Source organism: Notamacropus eugenii, chromosome 1 (genome assembly GCF_028372415.1).
Source record: "Notamacropus eugenii isolate mMacEug1 chromosome 1, mMacEug1.pri_v2, whole genome shotgun sequence".
NCBI lineage: Eukaryota > Metazoa > Chordata > Mammalia > Diprotodontia > Macropodidae > Notamacropus > Notamacropus eugenii.
The window spans coordinates 345266089-345287423 of NC_092872.1; the positions used below are offsets into that span (position 1 = coordinate 345266089).

The 21335-nt window shown below is 37.1% G+C and overlaps 1 protein-coding gene across 8 annotated transcripts in view; it reads right to left on the reverse strand.

Moving 5' to 3' along the window:
- Positions 1-16882: 16882 nt before the first annotated feature.
- Positions 16883-21335, reverse strand: part of SEPTIN8 (septin 8) — a 35166-nt gene continuing 30713 nt past the window's right edge. For all 8 annotated transcript variants that reach the window (XM_072630017.1, XM_072630016.1, XM_072630020.1 and 5 more), the window contains one exon: positions 16883-18178. In XM_072630017.1, the coding sequence (XP_072486118.1) occupies positions 18055-18178 (124 nt within the window). In that variant the 3' untranslated portion in view covers positions 16883-18054. The remainder of the gene's footprint in view (positions 18179-21335) is intronic.

Below are 21335 nucleotides of genomic sequence, written 5' to 3' on the forward strand. Positions count from 1 at the left end.
TCAGTTCTGATTTATCCAGTGAAAAAGTATTTTGACCTACTCAAAGTACCAGAGCCAAACAGAATGATTTCAACCCACCCTTACACATGAAATCCTTCATTCATCTGTTTCCAGCCTCTCTTTCCAGTTGTTATCCAGTTAAAGGTATATAAACTACTTAATTCAAGTGAGGGAAAGAGTGTGTAGGAGCAGAGGCTGAATTCACTTTTGTCGGTAGTAACTTTGTACTGTTTAAAGGCCATGTTTCAGTTTGGCACTACAATAGAAGACTGAGGATAAATTGACACTGGATAAAATGTACTAAAAACAAAGTTAGTACTTGAATACAGTATCCTTTATTGAAACATAGGTTCATAAATCAGATGATTCTAAACCACACTTCCTTGAATGATAAAATACTTACATATGCAACTAATAGTGCAGAGGTTTATATCCCTGAATTTAAAGAGGGCAATATTTTATACCTTTTCATATGGTGAAGAAGCAGCCCATAAATCCTTAATCTAGTTCAAAAGAATAGGTTTATTGAGTCAAGATTATAAACTGATTCCCTTAGCATTTTAAGATCATAGATTTAGATCTAGACAAGTTCTTCGAGGTGGTCTAGTCCTATGCTCTCATTTTACAGATAAGGAAATTGAGAATCAACAACTCTCCCAAGCTCAAAAATTTATAGTACCAGAACTAGGATATGAATGCAGGTCCTCTGTGCAAGGAAGCAGAACTCAACAGTGTGCTCCATGGAACACTGGAAGCCAAAGCTGGAGACAGGACCAACTCATAGCCTGGCCTCCAGAACCAGAAACTGTATAAGAGGTCCAAGACCTGCAACCCATGACCTGTTCTTTCTACAGTAATCTGATCAATGACCAGGTAAATTGGGTGACCAACTTCCCAATCATTTCTACACAATTCTGTCAGAACTCCTGCCATCATGCTCAAATCCACTCACTGGAACTTTGGACTCTATCCCTGGGATGGCAGGCTCTGATATTTGAACTTTTGGCTTATCTTGCCAGGAACCAGGTGTCTATGACATATCCTAGCCATCTTCACATCAAGTTGTACCTCCTCCAATCTCCCCCCTTCCTAGCTCCTTTATATGGGTTGCCTTAGAATTCAAACTCCTTGAGAGCAAAAACTGTCTTGCTATTTTGTATTTTCATCCCCTAAACTTACCACTGTGCTTGACCAACAAGAAGGTGCTTAATGAATATGGGCAGCTAAGTGGTGCAGTGGATAGAGAACCTTAATTAATACAGGCAGCGAATGGTGTAGAAGATACAGAGCCAAGCCTGGAGTCAGGAAGACTCCTCTTCAGGAGTTCAAATCTGGCCTCAGACACTAACTGTGTGACCTGGGCAAGTCACTTAACCCTGTTTGCTTCAGTTTCCTCATCTTTGCAATGAGTTAGAAAAGGAAATGCCAAATGGCTCCAGTATCTTTGCTGAGAAAATCCCATATGGGATCACAGAGTTGGACATGACTCAACAACAATCCATCTATCAAATATGCAAGTCATCTTACCAGAACACTCCTCTTGTGGATTACAGAGCATCACTCAAACTTTTACTTCTAAGATTTTATTTTTGTCTAGATGAATCATAGACCCAGAGCTGGAGGGAAACTCGAAGTCCTGCTAGTCCAGCCCCCATTGTTTTAAAGATAAGGAAATAAGTGATTTACCCAAGGTCATGTGGGAAGTAAGCATCAGAGAAATGTTTTGAACCCATCTTGACTAAACATTTTTAAACTCTTATTGGCCTAAGTGAAGATAACAAGATTTATAGGGTAATTTTTATTTTTCAGGATTTACTTGAACATAAGGGCTGTTTTCTCATATTCCCTTATTTTTTATCCTTCTGCCCCTTCCAATTTTTTTTGTAGAGAAAGAGAAAAAATCTGTTCACCACTCGTAATCTATAACTGAAGTGGTCTGTTCCTATTTCCCTGTTCCTCCTATCTCTACCAATCTGGTCTCCAATTCTATTTCTAATATTTTCAGCATTTCTTTTTTTATCACCTCTTATGATCATCTCTCTGAAGTTGAAATGTTGTTTGCTGGTGATTATTCCCTCTGCAACTTTGTTCCCCTTAAACTCCCCTTTCCCATTTCCCCACCTATTTTACTTTTGGGTTTAATATATTTTCTACACTAAATCTCTCTGTGTGTTTGTAAGTCTGAATGTTCAACCCATCTTTATATGCTTCAGATAAGAGCATGAGATGCTTGTTTTCCTACACCATCTTCCATGTTTGTATTTTCTTCTTCTCACACCCCACCTCTTATGTGAAATAATAAATTGTTCCCCCTTCTTCCTCATTTTTCCCATAGCATTTTCTTTTCCCTTTCTTTTTCACTTATTTCTCAAAACCAGACAAAAGCAGATCTAGGCCCTGTTTATGTCTTATTTACCACATTCTGTGATTTTTGAAGACATTAGAATTCTGAAGGGACCTTTATTGCTTCTTCTTCCATTATAATGTAAGTATTTCATTTACCTGCTTCTAATTATTAAATGTATTTATTTTTATGGTTTCTTTTGACTCTTGTGTTTGCATTTCCAAGTTTTTACTCAGCATCTCTTTTTAAAAATCTATATTTTCCCCTATAGGATCATATTCAGTTTTACAGGGTTGATATTCTGAGTTGTGGGATGTGGTATTCTGAGATTTTTCTCTTCTTTAATTACTGCTAAATCTCACCTGGAAGCTAGGTGGTGCAGTGGATAAAGTGACAGTCTGGGAGTCAGGAAAACCTGAATTCAAAACCAGACACTTACTGTGTGACCCTGGGTAGATCACTTAACTCAGTTTGCTTCAGTTTCTTTATCTGTTAAATGAGCTGGAAAAGGAAATGGCAAACCACTCCAGTATCTGCCAAGAAAACCTCAAAAGGGGTCATGGAAAAGTTAAACTCAACTGAAAGAATGACTAAACAAATTTTGGGTGGTTCTGACTGTGGTTCGTTGATACTTGAACTCTTTCCTTCTGGCTTCTTGCATTATTTTTTTCTTTCACTGGGAAGCTCTTGCTTTGGGCTATGACATTCCTGTGTGGTTTCAGTTTGAGGTTTCAGGCAAAGATTGGTGGATTCTTTATTTTTTTGCTCTGTTTCTAATGACTCTTGGTGGTTTCTTTTATGATTTCTTGGAATATGGGTTCCAGATTTATGTTTGTTCATGGTTTTCAAGGATTTCTTAAGGATATTCCTCAAGGATACTTAAGTTATCCCTTTTCTCAACCTGTTTTCTGGGTCAGTTATTTATGATAATAGACATCTTATATTTTCTATTTTTTCATTTTTGCTCTAATATTCTTTGCTGTCATGGGATAATCACTCTATATTTATTCCATTCTGTTCTTTAGGAAAGAAGGTGGTATTGTTCCATTCTGTTGCCCTGACAGGCCCCACTCAGATGCTTTCCAGAGAAGCTGCAGGTCTTGGGCTTCTGGCACAGCTTCTGGATCTGAAGGCCAAGCATTCAACTGAGTCCATCTCTTGCTTTGACTTCCAGTGTTCTATGGGGCACACTGCTGGGCTCTCCTTCCCTGAACTGTGAGGGATCTGTGAGGGATTGGTCGGTCACTACTTCAGTTCTGACAGGCAAAAACTAAGATCTGGCTTCAGGTTTCATTACTGGAGCTGACACCAGTTTATAGCAGCACTCATTCAGAGCACTGGTGTTATTCAAGGCTGTTTATGGAAATTCATGGGAATTAGCACTGGCTACCCTTCCTCTGCTAGATTCCTGTTATGTTATTAGAATTGGAGAGGACTTTCTGGCTCAACTCCATCTCTGCCTCAGCAGTTTACTTGAACTAGTGCTGGCTTCTCTAGTTATAAGCTTCTATCCTCATCTGGTCGTGTGTGTATGTGCGTGTGCACACTGGAGTTTATTGAATAGGGGGATAGTATGGTAGGGCCTGTATTTTAGGAAAAATCACATTGGTAGCTGAATGAAGGATGAATTGGAGTGAGGAGAGACTTGAGTCAGGTAGACCCACCACCAGGCAGTTGCAATAGTCTAAGTGTAAAGTGATGGGGACATCCACCAGGCTGATACCAGTCAGTATACAAAATTGCATGTGTGCAATTTTGGACTGGATGGAAGAACTTCTAAATTTTTTGAGATTCTTTATAATTGGTTTTTCTTGGGCCATTTTCAGATATTTTTTGGGATTCCTATGGGAAATCTGGGCTTCTCTATGACTTTTCACATAACTGTCTTACCCAGTCATCTTATCCCTGCTTATCTTTTTTTAACCATAACTATTTTACTGTTGCTTTGTTTGATATCATTATTGCCAGCCCTGTGTTTTTGTATTTCCTTAAGCCATAATAAATTCTACCCTGGCCCATCATTTGAATTCTTTGTGAATGTTTCTTTCAAGTGTTTTTTATTGCAAACAATATATTGTTGGATTCTGTTTATAATTCATTCTTCTGCCCTCCTCTGTTTGTTCACACATAAATATGAGTTTATCTCATTAATGGTCAAGATTGTTATGCATGTTCTTCCCTCCTCCTGTATCCTATTATAAATTTTTCTCCTTTTTGCTCTCCTTACGAAACTCAGGAAAGATAGGAAATGGCATCTCATAATCTATAGCTGGGGTAGCTAGATCATGCTTCTCTGACCTTCCTCTTTTTGGTCAGATCAATGGTTCTCTTACTTATTCTCCTTTAAGTCTCTAGCCTTCTGAAATTAGAAGTTTGTTTTGCTTAAGAATCTTCCTTCCCATTCTTTACTCTCTTAGATCCCACCCTTTCTCCTTGTTCACATAAATTTCCCTGTTGAATTAAGTATATTTCTACACTGTATCTCTGTGTATTTTCAACAATACTCAGCTACTAAACTTTTATGAAATTCCTCTGTGCCAGGCATATGCTGGAGATACAAAAACAAAAGACAGTCCCTACCCTCAAGGAATTCACAATTTAATGGGAGAGACAAAAAACAAATATATACAAACAAGCTAAATACAGAAAGAATAGGAAATAAAAGAGGGAAGATACTAGAATTAAGAGGGATCATGAATTTTTTTCTGTAGAAGATGGAATTTTAGTTAGGTCTTAATGGAATGTAGGGAAGCCAGTAGGTAGGAATGAGGAGGAAGAGCATTATAGGAATGGGGGACAGCCAGAGAAAATGCCTAAAGTGAAGAGATGGAGTGTCTTGTTTGAGGAAGAGCAAGGTCACTGTCACTGGATCAAAGTGTATATGGAGAGGAATAAGGTATAAAATGGCTGAAAACGTGGAAGGGGCTAGGTCAGGGGTGGGGAATTTGTTCTGTGAAGTTTGGATTCAGTCAAAGGGCTGCACTTGAGGACCTAGAGAGCCACATATGACCTTGAGTCTGCAGGTTCCCCACCCCTGGTCAAGGTTATGAAGGGCTTTGAATACCAAACAGAGGATTTTGCATTTGATCCTGGAGATGATAGGGAGCCACTGGAGTTTATTGAATAGGGGGATAGTATGGTAGGACCTGTATTTTAGGAAAAATCACATTGGTAGCTGAATGAAGGATGAATTGGAGTGAGGAGAGACTTGAGTCAGGTAGACCCACCACCAGGCAGTTGCAATAGTCTAAGTGTAAAGTGATGGGGACATCTACCAGGCTGATACCAGTCAGTATCAGAGGAGAAGACTATATTAGAGAGATGTTGCAAAGGTGAAATTGACTAGCCTTGGCCACAGATTGAATTTGAGGGATGAGAGAGAGAGGAATGAGGGATAAAGGATGACACCTATGTAATAAGCCTGAAGGTGGTGTTGCCCTCAGCAACAATAGAAAAGTTATGAGTGGAGGGAGGGGGTAGGGGAAAAGATAATGAATTCAGTCTACTGGACATCCAGTTCCAGATGTCCAAAAAGTAGTTGCAGATGTGAGATTCAAGGTCAGCAGAGAGATTAGGGCATGATAGATAGATAGATTTGAGAATCATCAGTTCCTGTAGCCTTTCTGTACTTCTCTGTATTCATCATATTTATCATTTCTTACAGCACATTAGTAGGAATCATTGGATCAGAGGGGATGGACATTTAAGTAATTTTGGGGCATAATTTAAAATTGCTTTCCAAAATGGTTGTATTAATTCACAACTACACTAGTAACACATTCATGTGCCTATCTTTCCATAATCCCTCCAACATTGGTTATTGCAGGATTTTGTCATCTTTGCCAGTTTACTAGGTGTGAAGTAAAGTGTCAAGGTTGTTTTGATTTTCATTTTTCTTATTGTTAATGACTTGAACCATTCTTTCTAATGGTTGTTAGAAGTTTGCAATTTTTATTCTGAGAGCTGTTTAGCTGTTTATTCATATTCTTGGACTACTTACCAGGTAATTTTCCAAAGGTCTTTGCGACCATTATGGATCATATCCAGCAGAGGATTTCCTGTAGGTGATGAAATACTCCAAATGCCAGATTTACACAAACTGATGCTGAGTAGAGTGATAAGAACCAGGAGAACATTGTACACAGTAGCAGTTACATTGTGGGATAACCAACTTTGATAGACTTAGCTCTTCTCAGCAATGCAGTGATGTAAGACAACTCTAAAAGACTCATGTTAGAAAATGCTATCTACATTCAGAGAAAGAACTATGGAGTCTGAATGCAGATTGAAGCATACTATTTTTGTTTTTGTTGTTGTTTGTTTTTCATGGCACTTCCCTTTTGTTCTGTTTCTTCTTTCACAACATGACTAATGTAGAAATATGTTTAATATGATTACAGATGTATAGCCTATATCAGATGGTTTGCTGTCTTGGGGAGTAAGGAGGGGAGGGAAGGAAAGAGAAAAAAAAATTGGAACTCAAAAATCTTATAAAAATGAAATTGAAAGCTATCTTTACATAAAATACTACCAATTGGGAAAAGAAGGCTATTTTTATTAATATGTAATATCTAAGAATGATGGGTGTTATTGTATTTATAAAGTAATATCTGATTATTTTTCTTTATAATGTTCTTGGCTATATATGTTTTGTGTGTGGTAAATGAAAGGCAGAATGTATTGGGTAGATAAACTTGTATATAAAAACTTGCTGGCCTCTGTGGTTGTTGGCTTTGAAATCCATCTGATTCAAGACTGACTTTACTTACAGAAATGAGTCCCAGAATGGGAGGGAAAATACCCAGCTGAAGATCATCTAAGAAATGAAGCTCATTAATTCAGATGAGAATGATTACCTAACAATGGCATATGAATGGTATTCTTGTTGCAATGTCATGGGTTTTCTTTTTTTAAAAAATAAATGTTAAATTTAATGGTAAATATTTGCAAATGGACAATGAGCTGAGCTCTTAATTGAAGAATTTTAAAAACTTTAACTGAAAAAAAATTTTAACTTAGCAAATATCAGTTAAATGAGCATTTCCATATATGTGTGTGTGTGTATATATATATATATATATATATATATATATATATATATATATATATATAGTAGAAAAGAGGTTATACATGAAACTGTGACTCTGTTACACCTTGATGTAATAATACATTCAACATGTAAATTTTAAAGCTACCATAATTCTTTCATTTCCTTCTGGTCTTCCTCTTGTTCTCTTCTGTGTACTTAAAAATGCTTCAATAACCCTCTTTCCTATCTTTCTTTTTTTATTTATAACCTTATATTTAGTCCCTTTCTCTCACTTCCCCTTACCCTCCAAAAAATGAAGGAAGAAAAATGAACAAAACCCTTGTAACTGACATGTAGCAAAACAAATTCCCACATTGGCAGTGTCTGAGTTCATTAATTTTGTAAGGGGATGAGTACCATGACTCCCCATCAATCATCTGCAATTGTGGTTAGTTATTGTACTGATAAGAATTCTTAGATCTTTCAAAGCTATTTTTCTTTTAAATGCTATCATCATTGTATGAAAGTGTTCTCTGAGTTCTATTTACATCACTCTGAATGAAGTGATACTAGCCTTTCCAGGTAACAAAATAATGTTCCATTACATTAATATACCACAATTTGTTCATCACCTTTTAGAAATTATACAGGGCTCTTAATGTACTAAGCAATTCTCTGAACCAGGGTCTCATCTTTAAAAAATATATATTTTTATAACGAATAAAAATTCACTTTCTTTCTCTCCCACGTGCCCTCCCTCACATTAAAAAACAAAGAAAAACGAAACCCTTGTTACAAATACGTGTAAGCAAACAAAACAAATTCCCACATTGGACGTGTCCAAAAAAAATGTATTCATCTGTACAAAGTCCATAACCTCTTTGTTAAGTGGTACATAGCATGTTTCATCATAAGTCTTCTGGAATTGTGATTGGTCATGGTGTTGATTGAAGTATTTAAGTTTTTCCAAGTTATTTTTCTTTATGTTACTATTATTGTATAAACTATTCTAGTTCTGCTTACTTCATTCTGTACCAATTCCTATAAGTCCAGGTTTCTCTCAAATTCTTCCTGTCATCTTTTCATTCACAATAGTATTCCACTGCATTCATATATTATAACCTGTTCAGTCACTCCCCAGTTGATGGGTACCCCTTTAGTTTCCAATTCTTTGTCACCACAAATAGAGCTGCTATAAATATTTTTTCTACACATGGGTCCTTTTCCTCTTTCACTGACCCCTTTAGAGTATAATCCTAGCAATGGTGTCACTAAGCCAAAGGGTATTCAGTTTAATAACTTTTTGGACGTGGTTCCAATGGGTTTTCCAGAATTGCTACACCAATTAACAGCTCCGCCAACAGTGCACTAATGTAAATATTATCCTACAACTTCTCTGGCACTTGTCATTTTGTTTTTTGCCAACATTGCCAGTTTGATAGCTCTGAGATGATGCCTTGGGATTACTTTAATTTTTCTACTACTGATTTAAAGCCCAGGTATCAAATATGCAGCCAACAGGCCATATGTAAACCGCAGCGCTCTTGAATATGGCCTGAATCAAATTAGATTATAGCTCCTATCTCATTTTAATGTGCTGATGCATTAATAATATGTATATACATACATATATTATACATATATACACACGTGTGTATTTTTCTCTATGTGCCCCAGAGGGATCTTTAAGTATAGTTTAGTGGTTCCATTTCTATGAGTTTGTCACCACTGATTTAGAGCATTTTTTCATGTAGTTATTGACATCTTAGATTTCTTCCTCTGCAAATTGCTGGTTCAAATCCTTTGACCATTTATCAGTTAGGAAATGGCTTATTCTAATAAATTACAGTTTCCTATGTATTTCAGAAACTTGTTGCAGAAATTTTTTACCTGCTCTCCTCTAACTTTAACTACATTGGTTAGTTTGTGCAAGACTCCTAAATTTTACATTTAAAATTGTCTATTTTTACCTCTGTGGTCATCAACTCTTTCCCTATTCATAGATCTGACAGGCAATTTCTTCCTTGCTCTTCTAACTTGTTAATATTCTCCTCTCCAAAAGAAGGTAAATTTGGATATCCAGAAGATGCCCAGTTAACTTGAGTTTTACTGGCTAGATTCCTTTCCCTTGCCTTGCCTTGCCTTGCCTTTTCCAAAACTGTAAACCTACTGTAATCTGAAACTCATACACTGACAACACTAGGCCCTTGCCTACGGGTTGTCTTCTGAACTTTCCTGGCTTAAGAGTGATTATCAACAGCAACTGTTGCTGTTTCCCTCCCAGCCTGATGTCTTTCTTTTTCTTTGCCTCATTAGAGGGGCCATCCCCTAGCTACTTTTTAAACAGGCCTATTCAATGAATGGGCATTACCTCATCCTAAGTGAGTACCTGAATGAACCTTGGCCTAAAGGGACCAAGGTCTCCCATTGCATCCTGGGTCATCTCCAGTCATCCTGATGAATATCTGGTCACTGGATTCAGATGGCTCTGGAGGAGAAGTAAGGATGGTGACCTTGCACAGCCCTCCCTCACTCAAAACAAAGTCAAGTGCAAGTCATGTCATTATTTCTCTGATGGCATAGTCTTCGGCAACGAAGGACGAACACAATAAATCACTCATTATCTGTAAAATCATTCCTCATTTGTAATTTATCTTGGCATATGTTGTTAGATATTGGTCTAAATCTCATGTCTGCCAGACTGCTTTCCAGTTTTCCCAGTTTACCTCAATAACTGGGATCTTTGGGATTATCAAACACTATGCTACCATGCTTACTTGTGTCTGCATGACTAATCTGTGTAACTAATCTATTCCATTCACTGATCTCTTGCTTAACCAGTAGTAAAAGACTATTTTGATGATTACTGATTTGTACCATAGCTTGAGATCTACTAAATTACCTTCCTTCAGACTTTTTTTCATTAATTCCCTTGAGATGAATTTTTGTTCTTCAATATGAGCTTTTTTTATTTTTCTAGTTTTTATTATTTTTCTAGCTCTATAAAATAATCCTCTGGTAATTTGATTGAGTGTGGCACTAAGTAAGTAAGTTCATTGAGTTAGTATTATTTTTATTATATTTGCTCATTCTACCCATGAGCAATTAATATTCTTCCAGTTATTTAGATCTGCCTTTATAGTGTGATGAATGTATGAATGTTTTTTGTTCCTGTATATGTTTTCTGTATATAGTTCCTGTAAATGTCCTGGCAGTTAGACTGCCAAATATTTTATACATTCTGTAGTCATTTTAAATGGAATTTCTCTATCTTTTACTTTTGGTTTTCATGAATACAAAAATGCTGATGACTTTTTGGGGTTTATTATATATCCTGCAATTTTGCTGACATTAACTTTTCAAATTCTCATCCTTTGACTTCAAATTCAGTGATCTTCCACTGCACCATATGTATGAAAACTCTCTTCGAGATCTTAGGCAGTATTGCTTAGGCAAGTTGAACCAGACTTGGGTTCAAATCCTACTTAAGCTCAGTTTGAATTCTGTCCCCTCAAACCCACAAGCCACAATAAGAAGCAGACAAATTCTGTCTGACCACATGAAAGAAAGAGAGAGGTTGGAGTGGGAGTGGTGATATGTAGAGTTCCCTCTTATCTGAACTTTATTATGCCCTAGAAACCAGTTCATAACTGCAAGATCACTTCAGCTTTGGAACTCACACTGATCCTGCCCCTGAGGCCTCTCCTTCTGACTTGAGGGTGGAGACCTCATCCCCAAACCTCCATTTACAGAGGGCACCCAGGCCAGTCATCGCTTCATTTCCCATCAGGCTGTAGAGTTCGAACTGCCAAGTACCCTCCTCCCCTTCAGCTTCCTTTTGTACATTGACCTCCCTCTTTCTTACAATTAGATTAGAACAGCTACTTTCTTTTCCATATTTGTATCCCCAGTTCTTAACACAGTGCCTGGCACATAGTTTTGCTCTTAATAAATATTTATTTACTGAGTGGTATGTTGTTTTGTCATCTTTAATGAAATTGTTTCTGTGATTTGTCCTTTGACCCACCCATTCTTTAGGATCAAGTCATATAGTCTCCAATTAATTTTTAGTAATTTCTTCAGTAGCCCTGCAATGAATATTACTTTATTGCATTATAGTTCATAAAAGATGCATTTAATATTTCTGCTTATGCCGCATTTATTTGTGAAGTCATTTTGACTGAATATATGATCAATTTTTGTAAAGTTGTGCACAGCTGAGATGGATGCTACTTTCTATTCTCATTCAATAATTTCAGTTGATCTATCATATTTAACTTTCCTAAAATTCTGTTCGGGTCTTTTACTTCATTTATCTTTTGATTAGATTTATCTTGGTCTAAGATAAGCTTAAAAGGGGGTACTTGATTTGGACATAAGGGGCAATATCAAAGGCAAATTAGTGGAGCATCCAAGAAATTACTTGTCAGATCAATGAACTGGGGAAGAGTTCATGACCAAACAAGAGTGAGACAGGTTTGCAGGAGGTAAAATGGATATTTTTGATTATGTAAAATTACACAAACAAATCCAATCCATCTAAAATTAGAAGACAAGCAGGAAACTGAAGGAAAAAAATCTTTGCAGCAAATTTCCCTAATAAAGGGCTTATTTTTAAGATATATAAAGGAACTAAATCAAATTTGCCAAATAAAAAAAGAGCCATGCTCCAATTGATAAATGGTCAAAGGAGAAGGAGTTTTCAGAGGAAAAACTCCAAGCTATAGTCATATGAAAAAATGCTCTAGATTACTAATAATGAGAGAAATGCAAATTAAAACAACTCTGATGTAGCACCTCACACCAATCAGATTGGCTAAGATGACAAAAATGGAAAATGTCAAATGTTAGAGGGGCTATGCAGATGCACCAATGTTGGTAGAACTACAAATTAGTCCAACCATTCTAGAAAACAACTTGGAACCATGCCCAAAAAGCTATTAAACTGTGCATACTCTTTGACCCAGTGATTCCATTACAACATCTATAGTACCCCAAAGAGATCAAAGAGACAGGAAAAGAACCCATATATGCAAAAAATATTTACATATGTGTGTATAAAAATATGTATCTTTGTATAGTGGCAAAGAATTGGAAATTGGGGTGGGGTACCCATCAATTAGAGAATGAATATGATGGAATATCATTGTTCTGAAGGAAATGATGGAGGTTTCAGAAAAGCCTGGGAAGACCTGTATGATGCAAAGTGAAATGAGCAGAACCAGGAGAACAATTTATCAAATAATAGCAATATTGTGAAGATAATCAACTTTGAAAGACTTTGTAACTCTGATCAATACAATGACCAAGGACTCATGATGAAACATGCTATTTACCTTCAGAGCTAATGGTCTCAGAGTCCAAATTAAGGGACATTTTCTTTTTTTTTTAGACATGGTTATGAGGAAATTTGACTATAGGTATCTGTAATGGGCTTTTTTTACCTTCTCAGAGGAAGGAAAGAAGAGATCTAGAGAATTTGAAACTGAATATAAAATTGAACTAAAAAAACAGAAAGAAGGACTAGAATTCAGATTCCAAGTAAATAAAATGCCTTTTTAAAAAATCATCTTGGTCTGAGGAGGGTAAACTGAGGCATTCCACTATTTTAATTTTATTGTTTCTCCCTGTAACTCATTTAGCTTTTCTTGTAAGTTTTCAAATACTATGCCATTTAGTTCATATAAATTTAATATTGATATTCAATATCTTTCAGCAAAATGTATTTTCCCTGATTATCTTTTAAGTCTATTTTTTCTGTTGCTTTGAGATTATGATTGTTACCCTTGCTTTTTTTTTTTTAACTTCAGCTGCAGCATAATAGATTTTTCTCCAGCCCCTTATTTTAACTTTGTTCATTTTTTTGTTTCAAATGCATTTCTTATAAACACATCATTGGAGTTTGCAATACATACTACTATTCTCTTCGATTTTATGAGTGATTTTATTCCATTCACATTCAATTATGCTTATTAATTATATATTGTTTTTGATGCTATTCTTTGTTTTCTATCCCCACTTTATAAAGAAGAGGGTGGTAAAAAAGGAGCTGCTCAACACCAGTGCTCTAGGTTTAATACAATCTGCTTCCTACTCCCCTGTCTCCTTCTTGTTTATTTAGCTCAGTCACAAGTTCTTATCCTTTCTTTTCAACTCCTCTTTGTGATCTATCCTCCTTAGTTTGTTTTGTTTAATTAATCTTTGATTTGCTTAACCTACCTTTCCTCTTATTTCAACCCCTCTTCCTACTCTTTTTTCTCTCATTTTCCTGCCGAGTGAAATGTATTCCTGAACCCAACTGTATGCTTGTGTAGCATTCCTCCTTTTTCCAGTATAGACGAAAATGAGATTCAAGTAGCACTTGCTCCCATGCCTTTCTTCCATGTAAATGGTCTTCTATCTGCATATCCTGATTATATGAGATAATTTCTCCCATCCTTCCTATTTCTTTTTTCCCCTACCTGTATTCCTCTTCCCTTCCCTTTCTTCAATATCCTCCAAACATAACAAAACTACCCCGAGACCTTCTGTCATTCAACTTCCTCTATAATGCTTGATGTTAATAGGGTTCTGAGGAGGCATGTATCATTTCCCCATATTATCCTTCTTTAGTCCCTAATGATAACTTGCTTATGTTTGGTAATCTTTTTCTCGTCTCCTGTGTTTTTATTTTATTTCAAAGTTTCTACATAGCTCTTGTCTTTTCATCAAGAATGCTTGAAATCCCTCTATTTCATGAAAGATCCATTTCTACCACACATACCTCTTCTCTCCTTCCCAACTCCCCCCATTTAATATTTGTCTTGTTTGTGTAAGGCTATATTTTTTACCTTTTAGAAAATCATAGTCTAAGTTCTTGGCTCCTTTATAGTAGTAGTGGCTGCTAAATCTTGTGTTGTCCTTATTGTGGCTCCTTAGTGCTTGAAATCTTTTTTTTCTGGCTGCTTGCAGTCTTTTTTCCCCCCTTGACTTGGAAGTTCTGGATTTTGGCTCTAATGTTACAGGGAGTTTTATTCAGGGTATTCTTCAAAGAAGTGAGTGTTTTCTTTGTATTTTCACTTTGTCCCAGGGTTCTAAGAAACCCTAGGCAGCTATCTTGAAATATGCCTTGGTTCTTTTTTTGGTCATAGGTTTAAGTATTCTTTAAGTACAGTTACTCTTAAATTCTCTCCCCTCAATATATTCCAGAGCAGTTGTTTTTCCTTACGCTACCTTACATCTTTTTTTTTCATTCTTTTGACTTTGCTTTAATATTTTTGCTGTCTCATGGAGTCATTAACTTCTATTTGGTCACCCAATTTTCAGACAGTCTGTTGCTTAAGTAAAGTTTTGTACTTCTTTTGCCAAATTGTTAATTCTCTTAACAATTCTTTCTTTTATAGGTCTCATTTCTTTTCCAATTTTTTACTCCAGAGTGCTCATTTCATTTATGTCTTTTTTTTGTAAGTTCTTGCTTCATCTCTTCCAAGAATTCTATTAGTGTCCAAACTGTGTTTTCTTTGTGGCTTTTGCTTATAGATGATTTGGACTCATTCTCTTTTGGGGGAGTTTGTGGGTTGAGTGTCAGTGTCACCATAATAGCTCTTTACGGTGGGATTCTTTTTTTATTTGCTCATTCTTCCACTCTATTTTTGAACTTAGGACTTTTTTTTAAGAGTCAACGTACCTTTCTAGGTCCTTTCCTCAGTTCTGCACTGGATCTGTGACTCAGCACTGGGCAGTGACAGAGCTGCCAGTTGTCAATTGTCTCTCCTCTCTAAACAAAATTAGTTCCCTGTGTATGGGTCTAGGACTTTTTCTCTCCCTAGTGAACAACCACAGGAAGTTCCCTCATTCAGTCTCTAAGGTGGAAAGCTCTGTGGGGATTGCTCCTGGCAAGATGCTACATCAGTGTCCTTAGAACTCTGTGTTTCTGTATTGAAATGGGCTGGGAAAATTACTCATTTTGATTTTTTCCCCCAGTTAGGTCTCTGTCCGGCATGTTTTTATATCTTTGTTGAAGAGTTGTGTGGAAGAACTCAGCTATACTATCTTGCTACTCTGCTATCTTCAATGGTTCTTTTTGCTATGAAATTTCAAAACGGATGGTATGTATCATTATATTACCATAATTTCTGAGCTCTTAATAAATGATTTTGGCATCTGAAGGCAAGTATCTTTGGTATTTTTAATATTAGAAACAAGAATAAATAAAATGAGAAAAAATAGGGAGAACCTACTTCAAGTCCTTTTGGGGGAGAAGGAAATAGGTAATTTTAGCTGCCGGACTGAACTGTCTCTGTACCAGGAAGCAGAAGAGCAGAGAGGTGGGGCATCATTTCCAGAAAGGTCAACAGGCATATATAGTTTTTTACCCCTGGCTGAAGTTCCAGAGGACTGCTGCTAGATTCAGTCGCTGTCAGCTAGTTAGAAAGCTCTGTATGTTCAGAGTGACAGAGCTTCAGGCTCCCCTTTGTTCTAGGGTTCTTCTCTTGGTTATTCCACTATAGATTTCAGAATGGGGAGGGGGAAGAAGTCTTTTTGGTCCCAGAAAATACAGGGATTTGAGGCATGTCTTTAGCCTCCTCATGTTAAAGGTACACATGTTGGTCTATCAGAATCCCTGCTCTAAGTATGATCTACGGGAGGGAAACTGAAAACCCAGGGTCCCTTTTCTCTCAGGAATCAGTGCTCTTTTGCCCTCTAGCTGTGTCTCCTTTGCTCCTTGAACTGCCCACATCTCCACACAAGCTTCAGTTCACCTCCCCCTCTCTCCCCATCCCAACCCTCCTTTCCTTTGGGTAGGGTGAGTGTCTGCTGCTGCTTGTGAGTTGTGAGTGAGGGGGCAGAATTCAGACTGAGCCAAGGTAGGAATGGAACCCAGGTCTTCCTGACCCCAAGTCTGGCACTCTATCCACTATGTAATGTTGCGTAAGAGCTCTAAGAGAGCTTTCAAACATATGGTGTTATAAAAGATCACAGGATTTGGAGTTAAAGGACCTAGACTTGGATCTTGGCTCTCATACTTACTATTCTCTTGACTTTGGACAGGCCACTTAACGTCTGTGTGCCTTGTTTCCTCACCTGTAAAATGAAGGGATTGGACTAGATCACCTCTGATCCCCTTCAGCTCTAAATCTGTGACCCTACAAAACTATGAAGACTATCATGGCGAAGTCAAGATAATGTAACATCTACTGGAGGTGTCCCATAATCTTAAAGGAGATGGCATAGCCAAATTTTGAAAACCCCTATTTGCTGAAAGAAAAGGTGGGGCTGGTGTCTTGCCATGATAGATCACACTGCTATTCAGAACTCTGATTTGGTTCAAAGAGGAAATGAGATGCTGTATGCAGTAAAGGGTAGATCTACCCATTAACAAAGACCAGTTTTGGTTTTTCTTTTTAAGAAAGTGTAAAGATGAGCAGGCAGGGGCAGGGGAGAGAAGAGAACAAGTCTAGATATGTTAAGAGAACTAGACTCCCTTTGCACATGTGTTTAAGAAGGAAAAAAAAGCAAACCACTGCATCCCCTGGTAGGAATGTGTCTTTTTTATTTTCATCTCTTTACAGGTAATGCCAGCCAAGATGATATTTGCTATGCATCATCACTGTACTCCTACAGAGCTGCTGAGAATGTAGAAGGTCCTAGGAAGTCTTCCCTAGGATCTTTTTTTACAGCAACACTGATGGACTTCTTATTCCCTGTAAGCAGGGGAATTTGGGGAGTTCTAGGTTGGTTTGTTTGGATTTAAGCAGCTATTTACCAAGTAAGACTACGAAGCACAGATGCACACAAAGGGTCTGTCTGCACACAAATTAAATTATCTGCATGTCTTATGAAGAATGCAACAGTGGAAAATAGACCTTAAATATACCAATATTCAAAATATTATTCAACCAGAATCCCACTTTTAAAAGATGATTAAATTAACTTTACAAATATTTTAGACGGCACTATAATGATAATTTTTCTCTCATTTTTAAAATACACACTGCAAAAATATTTCTACTTTTCCATTCTAATAATACTGTACATAAAAAGCTATCAGATTGCAATAATTTACACACACATTCTCTCAGCTGTCTTTTTACTCACCCATATGTTTAACCTTTATTCAGGCTTTAGACCATATTGATCTGGCACTTAAAATAAAAAGGTAGTAGTTATTGTGTTTGTTTGTTTTTTAAAGGGGAATGATAGTAGTCTTCCTTAGGGAAATGATTTGTTAGTAAGGCAAAATTATGTAACATGAATAGAACAGAAAATGTCTATGACATGATGATGAATGATAGGAAGTCACCAGAAGCAATTCTTTTGAGGAAAGTGTCACAACCAAGCTAAGAAGTTACTTGCCATGTGAAAATGACATACATAACTTTTTTTTAGCTTGGCAGCTCCTGTGGCTATCCAGCAATCTTGGCATTTCAGGATTGTGAGGTTATAAGCTTGTTAAAAAGCAGAGATTCTTTAACCATATTTGAATGATTTATACTCCACAGGGATTGGACATCATGGCAACACCTGAATTTCCCTGATGTGAATCTGAACTAGTTTGTACTTTGGGTTGATGATATGTTTAAAGTAAAGAGTTAGCTGATGTTCTAATTTTTTTCTTTACTTTTTTAGAAAAAAAAATCTCTTCACTCCAGTTCCAGGTTATGGTGCTATCCAATTGTCCCCGTCTACTAAATGAGCTGTCTCAGAGGAATCGTTCCTGCCCCGTTGGACTCTTGACCAGGCAGTTGCAGCAGCACTGTATGGCTTGCCACCAGCTACTGTACTTTAAGGGCTCCACGTTGGACTTTGTGATCATCCCCTTAGAGCTGGAAAGGTAGAAAGCACAGGTAGGAATCAAAATCACCCCAGACTAGCTTCTCTGAAAGTTGCTCTATGTCCATCACCCCCCTCCCAATGGCATGCAAGCCTCCTTTGTGTTCTTGAAAGTACTCATACCACAAAGGTGCTGATGCATCAAGAAAATTTAGCTTAAGTTTGTTCTCCATGATATAAACTGCTCCTCCTCCCAGAGGCTAGGAGGTCAGATGACAGGATTAAAACAGCTCCTCTGCTATTATACCATGTGCTGGGTCTTTGTTTCTCTCTTGATCATCAAAATTTCACCTTAGATGGAGGAAAGTTGTGGTTGAGAGACTTGCCTTGTTCATTGTCTGACATGGGGTGAGGATTGGAACATAATTCCTAGATTTATTTCCCTTATTTCCCTAACCCCAGGGAAGTGACTATGGGAGCTACAGAACAGGGAGGAGAAAGTGAGTCTGACACTTTTAGATTCCCTTATGATGAATGTGTTAAGATGAAATATGCACATTAGGGTGATGGCCATTTTACTGATTTTGATGATGAATGTGCTTAAAATGGAAGATTAATTGCTTTTTAAATTTTGGTTAAAGTTGAAGAAGCTGTCCCAAAATATGTCCAGCACCCATGTGAAACCCCTGATGGTGTAAGTACAGTGCTTCCTTTCTGAAAGTAAGGTAGCATAGCCTTAGTCATGGCTGCTCTATTTCTCTAGTTCTGCAGCTAAAAAGGCTTTTGGCCTAATAACCCATTCCTATTTAACTTTCCAGTTAGACTTCCTGCCCCTATTTTACAAGTACCTTCTTTTATCATTGCCAGGCAGGACAGAATTCATATCCCTAGGGAACAAATTAAATCTGTTAACTTCCAGTTTTGATGCAGCTCTGAATTCTTCAGTTGGAACATCTATGTAATGTAAGATGGAGAAGTCACAAAAAAGTTTTTACCTTGAAACAAACTAGAAAATTACAGCTAGGGAAATGGTCATTATCAGGATTTATAAGGAGGCCAGTAAAGACACTGAAAATGCCATTTCCCTGCCCCCAAAAGACCTTGGGAGGTCCTCTAGGCACTCAGGCCTCTCTAAGTCCTAGATTCCTCATCTGCAAAATGCAGATAATAGTATCACAGGATTGTCGAGAAGATCAAATGAACTGTATGTAAAGAAAGGGTTTTGCAGACTTTAAAGGTGCTGTTACATAAGTCTTTGCTCAGTGTTTTCTTGTGAAGAAATTTGAATATAAAGCTAGAGCAAAGTGCCGCACAGAACCAAAGGACCACAGCCTCTCCAGAAGACAATGAATGACCTTCTTGAGGAGCTTTTTTATCTAGATTTTGAAGGTCTCTTTGGGGTGACAATTCTTGACCTTTTGCAAGGCTGCACAATACTTTTGGTACTGTTTCCATAGTCAAACTAGACGATTATGGAAATACTTTAAAAAGAAGTCCCAATGATTCTAGGAGTGAGAGCTGAGACAGAACTATCGGATCAAACCTTAAATACCTCGGTAAATTTGTTCAAATGGGACCAAATCACTATGGATAGACAGAGTGCATTTTGTCACTTTCTCAGTAGTGATTTTCATCCTCTCTTGTTACTAAGGCTAGGTTATGCATTGTGAACAAGGGAAGTAAGTAATCACTCTTACAAAAACAGAAACAAGTTTTCACTTTGTTATTAATTGTGTTCCTTGATGGTTTCACATTACTTAGTTTATAACAATTGCTCTAGCCAACATAAAGGGGCATCATTAAAGTTGGCGAATTTGAAAAGAATAGCACATAGTATCTATTTACCCAAAGTAAAGGAATACTGTTTTTTCTCTTTTTCCATTTCCCCCCAAAAACCCAGTTACCTTTCTAAGCCATCAATACTGAAGCATCATTATTTACTTGTCCTCTCTAGCCAGCGATGTTTTAGTCTTTGTATAAGCAGTGAATAAATTCCAACCAAATGTTCAGAGGCTAGTAAAGTTACTGGCTGTGAATTCTGTCCTTTTGCACAATATCTGAACCAGGAGCCACAGGAGCACCTGCAAGAGGCTGTTTAATTGTACTCAAAGGGCTGGCTTGCCAGGGAAGTGATCATTCATCATTCCCTAGCGGGAAGTACATACTCCAGGGTTGACCAAGTACCCTCTTTTTTCTTCTTTGCTCCCTAGTTTTATAGTTTTGTATAGTCAAATGTAAATGCATCACAAATTTTTGAGTTGGTCTGGTTTTGAGATCTATATGGTGCTTTTCTTTAGTTTTACTTCACTGTTTTTTGGAAAACAACTTCTATCTCAACGCATACACTTAGTTAATGAGCCCTGGAATACTAGAGCTAAACTTTACCTTTAGAAATTATCTAGTTTAACATATTTTTACAGATGAAGAAAGGAAGCCTAGAGAGGGGGAGTGACTGGCCAGTTTAGGGCCAGTTAGTAACAGGGGTAGAATAAAAACCCAGTCTCCAGATGACCGGTCTATTGAATTTCTATAGAATTATGCAGTTCGTTACTGAAACAATCACTTTGGATAATCTTTAAATGTGATGAAATGTTTTCTGAAGTGATTCATTATTAAACAATTCAAGGCATATATATGTATACATATGTATATACATACATATACACATGTATATACAGATATACATATCTATGCATATATTTAAGTTTACACAAATATATAAAAATATAAATAACTTTATATCTTTTCCTGCCTGGCTATGATGTAGATAGATAGATAAACAGACATCTAGCAACTCTTTTGTCTCCTCTTTTAAAAACTGACTGTCTTAAGTCATGAAACTTGCTTTGGTCTCCAGCTATCTCCATTAGAGACTCTGTAGAGAAAAAAAATCACTTGTGACTTCAGTATTAATTTTGGGATCAGAACCTACCCTCCCCTGACCATTTCAGTCTCACACAGAATGTTACTGTGAAGTCGAACAAATTACTCTTCCATAACTATCTAGTCAATGAAAGTGATATTGTAGTCTAGGTCTGTATATCTCTGGCCCTCTTGATTTAAGGCCGATATCCCAATACATCTGCTCAAAAAGAATGAAAAAGCTCAGTCAAAATGTATTCCTAGTTAGAAAGTTCCATGACTTGACTTTGCAGCTGAATGGTTGTTTCGATGAATTGTCTACCTTAAAACCTCAAAACAATGGGCTCA